This window comes from Chelonia mydas, chromosome 21 (assembly GCF_015237465.2).
Source record: "Chelonia mydas isolate rCheMyd1 chromosome 21, rCheMyd1.pri.v2, whole genome shotgun sequence".
Classification (NCBI taxonomy): Eukaryota; Metazoa; Chordata; order Testudines; family Cheloniidae; genus Chelonia; species Chelonia mydas.
In genome coordinates, this window is record NC_051261.2 from 6,495,892 (window position 1) to 6,507,977 (window position 12,086).

A 12,086-nucleotide genomic window follows, 5' to 3' on the forward strand; every position below is an offset into this window, starting at 1 on the left:
ACTTTTTACTATGTGTACGTACAGCCCCTAGCATCATGGGGCCCTCATCCTGACTGAGTCCTCTAGGTGGTACTAGAATGCAAATAGTGAATACCAGCAGGAGCAGGAAGGTGGAGTGAGTTTGATCAGCATTCCTTGGAGTGAGTGAATTACACAACATTCTGAAACAACTTGCATTGGTTTAGAACAGACTGCTCTTTCCCCTGGATCCTGTGTGATTGGCTAACCAGAGGAGAGGCTAAATGAAGTGAAGGGGAAATAAAGGATGAGTAGTGTGGTATGTTGAAAACTGTGTTTAAATAACAAGCTATCCCTTTAAATGTAAGGGGTTTCCTGATCCTGGTTGCAGGCTCAGGGATCTCTGTAGGGAAGTGTGCAGTCTGGGTCTTCTGCAGCAAGTCCAATCTGCAAAAAAGCCAGTGTAGAGCAAGGTGGGGTGAGAGGTGCCTCTCTGCCTTAGGGAGCAGTCTGCTTGGTCTCTCTGCATTTGATTGTTTGTGTGTTAGATTTCTGAATTCTAAGAAATAAAATAATGTTATGTTGCAGCCTTTCAGAAAGAGTATCTAACTTTCTGTGTGCATGCCATGAACCTAACAGCTGGGTGTTAAGAGGGGTGAGATTATGTTTAATTTGGGAAAGAGAACTTGCCACTATGGGAGTGTCATAGAAATACACTTAGCACTGGATTCTCAGTTGGAGTAAACCTACATAACCCTGTTGACTTCCATGGAGTTGCACTAATTTACACCAGCTGAGGATCTGGCGCTTAGTCTTCACAAAAAATTCCCTGCCATTTCAATGGTTTCTGTTTAATTCCCACAGGGGAAAAGCAGGACGTGACCCGACATGATTTTAGCAGGTTTGTTTTGTTTAAAGTTTCTTCAGCACCGTCACATTCCCGTCTCCAGAGTCACACCCAAAGCACGTTGAGAAAACATCACAGGGATCTCAACTGCATGACATGCTTGGTTCCCTTGTCCATCCCTGTGGCCTCCAGGGCATCCCTACAGTGCTGCTGGCTCTGACAGAGGCATTGAGGCTCATCCACTTCCATAGTCCACTTGCAGCTGTGTTTGTAGCATTGCTTGCTGGGCATCTTAAGGTATCTATATAGGAGTGACCAGAACGGCTACAGGCAGCACTGCAAGGTGGGATGCAGAAGGGTCCAATGAGCTAGTGCAGTTGCAATGTTTGTGGTTTCCCATTTGCACTGGGAACCAACATGGTTAGAAGACAGCACTGGTTCACGTGGACTAAACCAATAGACCTAAACCTGGGTATTGCCCCCAAAGCTTTACACCTGTGATGGGCATTTATGGGTACATGAGGTTTTGCAGACATTGCTTGAACAGCCTTGAATATGCAATGGTTTGTTGTAAAACTTCCTCATCTAGTGTAGACTCAGAGGCAAAAGACATTTTTAATGAAGCTTAATCTAAGGTTTGAAGACTCTGAACTTATTGAGACGTTAAGGAATCAGGGAGAAAACCACAGGAGGAGGCAGTGAGACACATCATGTGTAAAAAAGTCATCTTAAATGATTTGCATTTTCTCCCTAAACATAACTGGCCAAATTCCTCCCTTGTGGAGTTCCACTGAAGACCCTTCACTTACTCCAGGAGTGAAATTGGCCCGATTTTAAACAAGATACAACCCAACTGCTCTCAGAGAAAGTCGATTTCCCACCCAGTTTTGCTAGTTTTGACTCATGCGCCCTGAATCTGAAGTTTCCCTCTTGCTCCAACTCTGTCAGCACCAAACAGTTGTTTCGTGCTGTTGGATCCTATCCACACTGAGCGGAAACTTCAATGTGACTTTCTCTCCCCAGACACAGCTATCAGCAGTGCTGGGACTAGAGATAAGGAGCTGGGATTCCTGGCAGTGAGGCAGGCGCTAGGAGAAAAGCTTGTGCTTGGCACACCTGGAGTGGTTTGAAACTGGCAGGACACGAGTTAACCAATCAGGAGCTCACAGGGCACCATGCAACATTGCAACTCAGCTGATACTTTGTGCTTGTCTGACCTTATGGAACAATTTATTTTGCCTGTTCCATGCCCTTGCTGTGAAACAGTTCTGCCCCAATTCTGTGTGTGCTCAGAATTCTATGCCCTGGCTTAAGGATTCGGAGCGTGCCTTTACTTTTCACTCTGTAGGCCCAGATTACCAAGTGCTCATCACTAGTAATCAAGGCCGTATTTCCCACTGCACTGCACTTAGCACCCAGCAGTGCCCTCTGAAACACTGATGGGCTTGGCTTCTCAAAAGAGCTCTGCACTCAAGGTGTTTCCACCATGCGGAGGCTCCTGAGAATCTGGCCACTTGTTTTGGTGCCTAAACAGAATTCTTTGGAGAATCTGGCCTCTAGTTAACAAAATGATCATTGGCAGCACAGCATTTCACTGGCTTTGGGATCCCATCCCTGTAGATAACTTGCATTATCTCTGGTCAGCGTTTTGCCACTGTGACGAAGGCAAAACGCTACCTTGGGTATGTCTCCACATGCCCATCTCCGTGTTACACCTTCTCTACCACGACAGCTGGCTTACTCTTTCGTTCACTGCACAATCAAGTGACTCCTGCTCTTTACTTCTGAAATCTCAAAGGTTTAGCCTGTTGTTTGATCTAGGGCAAGGCCATTGATAAGCCAACTCAAGAACTTGACTCTCTCTGAGATGCTGACATCATCGGCCTGTTTGTTCAAGATGAATTTAATCATGAGAATATTATTTTTTTCACGTTTGCCAGCACTTTTGCTCAGCAGGAGGACTTCATTAAAGAGCTGTGGTATAGTCATAGAATCATAGAATCATAGAATATCAGGGTTGGAAGGGACCTCAGGAGGTCATCTAGTCCAACCCCCTGCTCAAAGCAGGACCAATCCCCAATCAAATCAGCAGATTCGGTCCCGCTGATGGCATGGCAGGCACACTGCTCAGAAACCAACCAGATTGAGAAATAAAGCTTCACACACCTGAAACTTAGGCCAGGGTCACTGGAGTTTATGATCTTTTGCTGCAACTTGATTTGGGTTTTCTAATAAGGCATGGGGGATTGAGAATCTGGAGTGAGCCCGGGTGGGGGTGACTTACAGAATCTGGAGTCAAGCCAGGAGTAACTCTGTATCCAGAACAAGCTGTAGGGGACTGAGAATTTTGGAGTGAACCTGGGGTGGGAGGGAGAACTGGAAATCTGGAGGGACGGGGCTTCTGGGGTGAGCCTAGGTGGGCTGGCAATCTGGAACAAGCCCAGCAGGGAGTGACTGGGAATCTCGAGCGAGTCTGGAGTGACTGGGCTTCCAGAATGAGCTATAGGAAGCTGGGAATCTGGAGCAAGTCCAAGGGTGCAGGGATTAAAAATCTAGAATGAGCGTGGAGGGAATGAACTTGAAATTGGGGTCCAGCCTGGGGCTGTGTTTAGGGTGAGCCTGAGCCAAGTCTCAAATGACCCTGTCTTCAGAATGGAAAAAACAAGAAAGGGGATACCAGTCAAAGTGCTAACACCTGGAGGGTTCTGAACCCAGTGACCAATGATACCAGAAGGGAAGGTCTCCTTGCACGTGGTCACACCACTGCGGCCCCACTCCTTGCCCTGTCATGTAAGCCAGGCAGAGTCAGTTTGGATAGCGACCTACCTAGTGTCTGGGAGAAATGGTCTTGGTTATGCAGCAAGTGACACTCTTCTGAGTCAGCACTGACCCACGTATTAGAGAGCCCAGCGCTGTTAGAGGTGCTGGTATTAGAGAGCCCAGCGCTGTTGGAGGTGCTGCATTTTGGATGATGGGTGCAATCTAGGTCTGGCTCCATGTGATCATTAGAATTTTTGTGGCACATGTCACCATATGAGGGTTGTCAATCTCAGGTTCCTGGCAAAATTTCCATTAGCACCATCATACTGCTGACCTATATTCCCATAGCCATTTCAGCTGCCTGCATTATCCTTCGCTTCCTGACTCAGACTTCTGTGCTATGTTACTGCACATTGTTAAAATCTTCCAGACTCCACCCCAGAGGTGGCTACCTCTCAGCTAACAGTGACATCATTCCTCTGGGCATACACTTATGGGTGAAATCCTGGCTCCAACAGGGCCAGGATTTCACCCAGTATGTTTAGGACCTGATCCTGAGCAGTGCTGAGCCTGAGGGGCGAAGGCTACAGGAGTTGAGCGTGTTTGGCACCTCTCCGGCTTAGTCCTCTGATGTGTAACACACTTGGGATGATATTTTCGGGCTTGACTAGGCAGGTGACACCATTGCCAGGTATGTAGAACGCGCATCTGCACAAACTAGCCCTGTTGCTGTGGTGTCAGTCACTGGTCTCCATTAACGTCCCTCTCTATCAGAATGGAAAATGCTTTGGGGTCTAGTATAGATGGGAGCAAGCCATGGTCGAAACTCTTTCCAGGCAATCTCTTAGGCTCCTGGTTTTATCAGATGCTTGTTCCACAATAGTCTGTATGGGTTGGGCCAGAAGTGTCCAGAGAAAGAAAGAGTTAAACTATTGCAAAAAACCCCAACTGTACTCAATAATCGTCCTGCCTGGGGTGAAATATTTCAAAGAAAGCTGGGCTGCCTGGAAGATGCTGTCTGACTGGGATTGTCTAGTCCCATCTACACCTCCAGCTCTGTTCTTATGAGCCTGAACCTTTGTCTCTAGAGAAAGCCTGGAGGGAAAGCACAGTTTAGGAGGCTGGGACAGCAGACTCCCATCGGAGTGTGTAACTGCTCTGTACAAAGCTAGAGCCTGCAGCCATATGACCTTGGGCTAAGATCTCATCAGCTCTCAGGGCTGGACTTGGAGACCTCTAAAGATATATCTACGCTGCAATCAGAGATGCGATTGCAGCACATGGAGACATACCTGAGTGTCAGGATCCCAACAAGGGCAGTCAGGCCAAGGGTCAGAGTAGGGTCAAACCCGAGGCTGGGAGTAGCAGAGGACTTGCGTAGTCAGGTTCCAGGCCAGAGCAGATACCAAGGATCAGAGTCCAAGTCAGGGTGCAGGTCAGAAGGCAAAATGAAAATCGAACCAAGATCAAAGCCAGGATTTGCACAGGGAGCAAGGATGGTCATGGCAGCCACAAATGTCCTTTGGGTTTATATCGAGTGGGGAGCCAGCAATGAGCCTTGGGGCTGCTGCCTGTCAGACCCCTTGATACAGGACTTTCCATGGGCTGTGTCCAAAGCAGGTCCTGGGCAGCAGCGTGCAAGCTAGGTACAGCTGCTACTGGGTGCCTAGTAGTCCTACAGGGCCTGGGTTCTGGATCTGTGGAGTCGTACACTCAGCTAGCTTTAATCCAGCTCGTTTAGGTACCACATATGCAGGCTCTCCTAGCCTAAACTGGGAGGGCTTCACTCCCACGTTGCTATGGCTTTACTACTATTGTTATTCCAGCTAGCTAGATCAAAGCTTTCTTGGGTACATGTCCACCTGCTGCAACCTCGCCTCTGATTACAGGGTAGACACGCACTAACGGGAAACCACTCTTTCCCCGGAGTCACAACTGAGCCAGGGCCTGGGAATGGGGCTATCCCACTGGGATTCCATCTTTCAAATAATGGAAGACCACAGTCCTCGCCTCACACAGGCCCGGTCTACGCTAGACACGTTTGCTAGTAGTAATGGCAGATGGGGCATGATTTCTTTTATGACATTCTGCTACCAGCAAACGCCCTGGTGTAGATGCAGTTGGACAGGCCAAAAAAAGTCCTTTTGCCAGTATAGCTGATTTCATTTGCACAACTGTTGTAAGTTATACAGGCAGAAAAGCTCTTTTTCTGGTATAAACTGCGTCTACACTAGAAAGCTTTGCCAGGATAGCCATACTGCTACAGCTGTACCAGCAAACCCTTTCTAGTGTAGACAAGGCCCTCATCCTTGAAGATCCCCTGGGGCTGTTCACAAGAGATGGGGGGTTGCTGGCTGTGCTCTGACCACATTTTGAGGGTGGTAATTAACATTCTGCCTCCCTAAAATCACCCCATGTCTTCAGCTGGATCTAGTATCCTCCGCTTCCCATCCCAGACTGGTGTGTAGTGCTGATGTGCTCTGCTGAACTGCTGCCATCTTCTGCCCTGCATTTCAGTGGTCCATGTAGCAATCCTCATATACAGCCTCTAAAGCACCTCACAGACTCTAATGATTCCCTTTTCCTGACTAGCTTTTGCCCCAGGCCACGTGCCCTTGTGTTCAGGTATTTTAGGAACAGTGTCTCTCCAGATCTGTGGCCTGGATATCACATTGTTTTTATCCACCTCAAGACATGCCCAGACAGAGAGATTTTTCTCCTGGCCTGTCAGACAGCAATCCCAGTCCTACCACCCTGATTCACCCAGATTGCTCCCTTTTGGCAGTCACATGAGATAATCTAGTTCCGTTCTGAACCCAGACTGGGCTACAATGCAGAAAATACACAGAAAGTACAAATAGCCAGATTCATCCACTGACTTCAATGGGCTACCCCGGGGATGAATTGGGCCCAAAACATTTAACATTAACTGCATCACTCCCAGACCGAGGGTATGTCTACACTGCAATTCAAGCTGTGATTGGGCTAGCGGTATCGGCGCTGGCGTGGCTGAAAATTAGCAGCGTAGATGTGGCGGCATGAGATTCAGAGCAGGCTAGCAATGCGATCACGTGCCCAAGTTCCCCGGCGTATTTGTACAGCCCATGCTGCCATGTCTCCACTGCTAATTTAGTGAAAGCGAGAGCAGGTATGACAGGTTTCAGAGTAGCAGCTGTGTTAGTCTGTATCCACAAAAAGAACAGGAGTACTTGTGACACCTTAGAGATGAACAAATTTATTAGAGCATAAGCTTTCGTGGGCTACAGCTCACTTCATCGGATGCATAGAATGGAACATACAGTAAGAAGATATATATATACATACAGAGAAGGTGGAAGTTGCCATACAAACTGTGAGAGGCGAGCAGGTATGTCTAACCAAGCTGCGATCACGCCTCAGATTGCAGTGCTGACAATATACTCAATGCAGCCAGCACATAGCTTTTCCTCTGGAAACCTTTATTCCTTCTCTCTGACCACCCCCTTCCCTCAGGCTTTCTCCGAGGATGGGCTCAATGTCATGTCGGCCTTTGTCTACACAGGGAAATTGACTGGAAGAGCTATTGTAGCAGTTCCTTATTGCCTGCATGGCCCTATTTTCAGACGTTTTGCTTCCTGCCACCCCAGACAACATGGAAGATGCCACTTTGGAGCAAAAAATGGCATCCTCCAGGCAGCGTGACCTTGCACACACCGTACGTGTGAGGTTATGCTGTGCAGAGCAAAATGGTGTCCTCCACACACTCAGGATAGTCGCAACTGCATCCGTTGATTGCATGACCCTCCGAGGTGTCATGACCCATCGTATGAGAACCCCTGAGATATTTCTATCATTGCTCTATTCTGGAATTGAGTGATTTTTATTCTGGAACCGAGTATTCTTATCGGGAGCTAGTCTGGAATAATTTTTTCAGCTATTAATATTCTGTTCAATTTCCCCATGCAAACAAGGCCTTAATCCTAATTTACACTGGAAGCTCTGGATATTCCTAGGACCAGTAGGAAACAATTTCGAGACAGACATAAGGAGAATTTGTTATTCAAGTACTCCCAGAATTTTGGATGTAAAATGGCACTTGGTTCTAAACTAAAATGCAGCCTATGCACTACCCAAAACCAGTTTGGATTTAGCTGTTACACAGATGGGTCAACTCCAGAACCTTCTATTTGATTTCCTCTAAAATTTAGAGTTCTGGTAAAACAGGATCTGGATAAAAACCTACTCTGGTTTCGGTTCCATAAGGCCAAAATATCCACTGTCAAGGTTTTGCACAATCAAAACCTGACCCTCTTGTGCCCAATCTCTTGAAACAAAGATCCGGGTGTAAATCTACGTGGCTACATTGACGTCAATGGAGCTATAGCCGAGATTCTGCAGAATTCACACCTTTCAGCGATGTGCAGTTAATTTCTTGATAACTATTCCCTGAAATCCCAGTTGCTTTCCCGTCCTCGACGTGTGTGATGGGCAATGACTTTCTTAAATAAATGCCAGACAAAAATAATTATCCACATCCTTGTTTCAAATGTATGCATTCCCCCTCCTCACCCCCAGACTCATCAGCTCATAATGGTTCTCCCCTCTCCTCTGGTGGCTTTGTTTACACTAAAGTGAGCCATGGGGAGTTTATTATCTTCCCCTGGCGACACCTACATATTGCATAGGGCTGGTCAAACAGGACTGTTCGGCATCATTTTCATACAAATAGGTCAACAACTGTTACATCTCTGTGTGAGAGAAAATTGTTCCCAGCTTCTGGCAGGAATCAAGTATTACCCCACAGCTCTGAGCAGGACAGAATAGCAACTCTAAATGCAAATATGAAACACCAAGGGTGTTATGTTTGTAGATGAATTAATGAGGCGCTGTAGCTAGAACCTCTTGGATGAAAGCTGCTCCGTACCGGTAATGTTAATATTTCCCACTGCACAGTGCTTCACAGACATGCTAATTAATCCTCCCAGCAGTGCTATGATGTATCACTAACCCCATTTTATGCATGGTGAAACTGAGGCAGGGAAAGATCAGGTGACTTTCCCAAGCCCAAACAGTAAGTCATTGGCAGAGCCAAGATTAGAACTGTACTTCCTGACACCCAGTCCTGTGCACATTCCTTTAGACCACATTGCCTAGCTTATGAGTTTCACTATAAAACAGGTGACAAAAATCCATTTAGTTCAAGAGGTGGTGACCCAGCCTGGAAACAGACAATCCCTTGCTCCAGAAGCCTGCTTGTGAAGTGGAAAGAAGACATTTAGGAGACAGAATACTCCAGAGGAAATCCTAAATGCCTGGATGAAGGAGGCTAGACCAAGTCTCTCTTCTTCTTCTAAAACTTCACTTGGTGGCCAGATCTGCTCACGCTGATTCCTTTCTTCTCCTTTGTCTTATCTCGGAAGGATCTGAAGGACACCGAGATGAACCAAGCCCGACCTCGCTATGTTGTCGACCGGGCTGCGTATTCTGTCAACTTCTTCGATGAAGAGTTTGAGAAGAAAAAGAGAAGTTATCCACTTGGGGAAAAAGTCAAGAACCTTTTCAGGTAATGTGGAATGCTACTGAGTCTCCTTCGGAGCCTGTTGCCAGGTCAGATTTGGCTCAGCAGTGCGGTGTTTGAGGGGGTGGAGAGAGGGGAAGGAGAGAATGCGAACCCTGAGATCAATACAACATTTCCATTAAAAAAAATTCCAGGGGAAACATGTTTTTAAGCAAATAAATGGTCTCCTGTGGCATTTTACAACCTGGGCATTGTAGCATGGGGGAAGCAATGACAACCTGTTAGCAATTTTCTAGTCAATTTCATAATTAGTAGAGAGATTGTTTTTAAAAGCATGAAGGGCAGTAGGCAACCAGCTGCCCCTGAAGCAGCCCACGACCCTGGAGGTTTGATTCACACACACACACAAAAGCTCTATCATTCAGCTCTGGCTGCATAAAAGAACCTTGAAATAATCAGAAATGGCCCCTTGAAAATACCCCCACGTGTATGGGGGCTCCTCAGCTGGCATAGACCTAGTGTAAGGGCTCTGCCCCTGCCCTGTTATCAGCTCCCAGCATAGGGAGCAAATCAGAGGCAAGGCTGGAGTGCAGGGCATTATGGCTAGTCTTTGCTTCCCGGGGTCTAGCATAGGCCAGCCTTAAGGCTGCTTTCACTTACATTGGGTGCAGGGCCCTTCCTCAGAATATGGGGAGTGCAAAATTGGCTTAAAGCCACTTTAACACTCTTCCAACATGTATAGAGTCCTGGCCCTGCCCCCAGGACAGCAATGGACTAACTGAGAGTCAGGCCCAGCAAGCTAATAGCTAACTGAGCACAGATATTCGGAGTGGAAAGATTTCTGTGCTCTGAAATCAAGATGGGCAGCTGTTTGAGGTGCTCTCTGGGCTTTGGATAGGCAAAGCCATAGGCTAGAGAGCCTTTGTTAAACTCGACACATTGATGCCTCTGAGGCTGTGGCTGTTCCCATGTTGACTTTAGTTTTGGGTGGCATCCAGGTGCTTTTTAAGTGGAGAGAGTTTTTCAATAAGCCCCAGGAATAACTGCTCTCTCTCTCTCACTTCGCCGAAGTACAGAACAGCACCACCCCAGGGAGAAAATGTAATCACAGCCGCTGGAGATTAATACATCTGAGATAACCAGCGCTGAGTAATGAATATATATTTGATTGGGTTTGCACTGTAATTGAAAGGTAAATGGAGTTTATGGTTTTCACTTCAAATGAATCAGTCTGCAGTCAGAAATGAAGGCAGCCTGGCTGTGCTCAGAAGAATGCTTTTGCTTTGCATTTATATAGAAAGCATCTTTCACCCAAGTATCTCAAAGGGCTTTGCAGACATTAACTGAGGAAGCCTGTGCATGTGTTGTTAGATCCATAGGACTGATAGGTAAGCTGAGCTTCACTGACATGCTTAAAGCCTTATAATGAGTCAGTGGCAGAAAGGAGAACAGAACCTAGAGAAACCCTGTGTAGAGAAACCCTGAAAGTCCTATGTTCTAACCACTGAAGAAAGATACTGCCTGAGATCCCTGAACAGTTCAGGGGATGTAGATATAAGATCTTACTTTAATTTCAAAGCGGATATGTGTCTAAATCCCTGTGATTGCTTTGGAAACTTCACTTGCTCTTTCTAAAGTAGAAACCCTGTCCAACCATGCATTCTAGGGTAATATACAAATCCTAGAGATCCACTTCCCTTTTCCAACATGTGTGATGTTCAGCCTATGCTAATAACCAGGGGCATGGTTGTCCACTGAATGCATCCAATGAAGTGAGCTGTAGCTCACGAAAGCTTATGCTCAAATAAATTTGTTAGTCTTGAAGGTGCCACAAGTCCTCCTTTTCTTTTAGTGTGAAACATGCGCAGAATGCTGCCACATCAGACTGGTGATGCTTCTCACACCCAGGTTGGCTTTGTATCTGCTCCACACTAGTGTAAATGGCTTCCCAAGGCAAGAGGCAATGAAAATCAGGACGATTGTCCTTTGCATAGGAAACCTCGTAGTGAAGGGAAATGCTTCTTATCGGGACCCTCCTTCCTTACTTGTGTTCATTTCCTCTCTAGATGTTCATCATCCAGGTTCAAAGTCATCATCTACAGTCTGTTTCCAATACTCGTTTGGCTCCCTAAATATAAAATTAAAGACTACCTTGTGCCCGATGTCCTTGGGGGAATCAGTGCGGGGACCATTCAAGTGCCACAAGGTGAGACCAGGTGTCCTTTCCCCAGTGGGGGTTAGGAAGTAACTTCCCCCCATGAGCAGCTGGGAGGAGAGAACATTCCCACCTTGCTCCAATTAAAGTTCGGACACGCTGTCGATGGCTGATTTTATCCCCTTCCTGGGGTTTGGCTTTATTAGTAACAACAGAACATAAACCCTCAGCCAAAGCTTTCTCCTCCAAGCTGGCTCGTCCTGGTTTTCCCTGCAGGGCCCCCCTGGCTCTGCCCCTAGTTGCCTCTTGCCAGAGGGTCACATCTCGTATCCTGGGAGAGTTAACACACTGCATTTACCACAAAGACCCCGCAGCACTGACCCAGCAGCTTTGTGCAGATTTTTAACTTCTGCTAACAGGATGAGTCGCTACTAGAAGAGTCCTGCACCCCTATGAAGGCTCATAGACCCTGCTGCCTTGGTGCAGTAGCCCACTCCATAAATGTCCCGTATGGGTTTTCTTGCATCTTCCCCTGGAGCATTTAGTACATTGCCAAAGAGAGGCTGCCGAACTAGCTGGGCCACTGTTCTGTGCCAGGAGGGGAATTCCCAGGGCCCGCAGCTGTAACTGAGATGGAAGATCTGAAGTCAATTTCACTTGCATTTTTCAGGGATGGCCTTTGCACTGCTTGCCAATCTGCCTCCCATCAATGGACTCTACTCCTCCTTCTTCCCTTTGATACCCTACTTCATCCTAGGTGGCGTCCACCAGATGGTCCCAGGTAAGTTCCCCTTTTTAGTTCTGAAATTTGAATGTCTGTACATTCCAACTACGTTCATTGCCCGAGGGCACATTCTCCAGCTGTACCA

At 47.0% G+C, this 12,086-nt stretch overlaps 1 protein-coding gene across 1 annotated transcript in view; it reads left to right on the plus strand.

The window, feature by feature from the left end:
- SLC26A9 (solute carrier family 26 member 9) overlaps nucleotides 1-12,086 on the plus strand; it is a 44,351-nt gene that overhangs the window by 3,792 nt on the left and 28,473 nt on the right. The window contains exons 2-4 of the mRNA XM_037885253.2: nucleotides 8,965-9,107; nucleotides 11,129-11,268; nucleotides 11,888-11,998. Coding sequence (XP_037741181.2) covers nucleotides 8,965-9,107; nucleotides 11,129-11,268; nucleotides 11,888-11,998 — 394 coding nt within the window. The remainder of the gene's footprint in view (nucleotides 1-8,964; nucleotides 9,108-11,128; nucleotides 11,269-11,887; nucleotides 11,999-12,086) is intronic.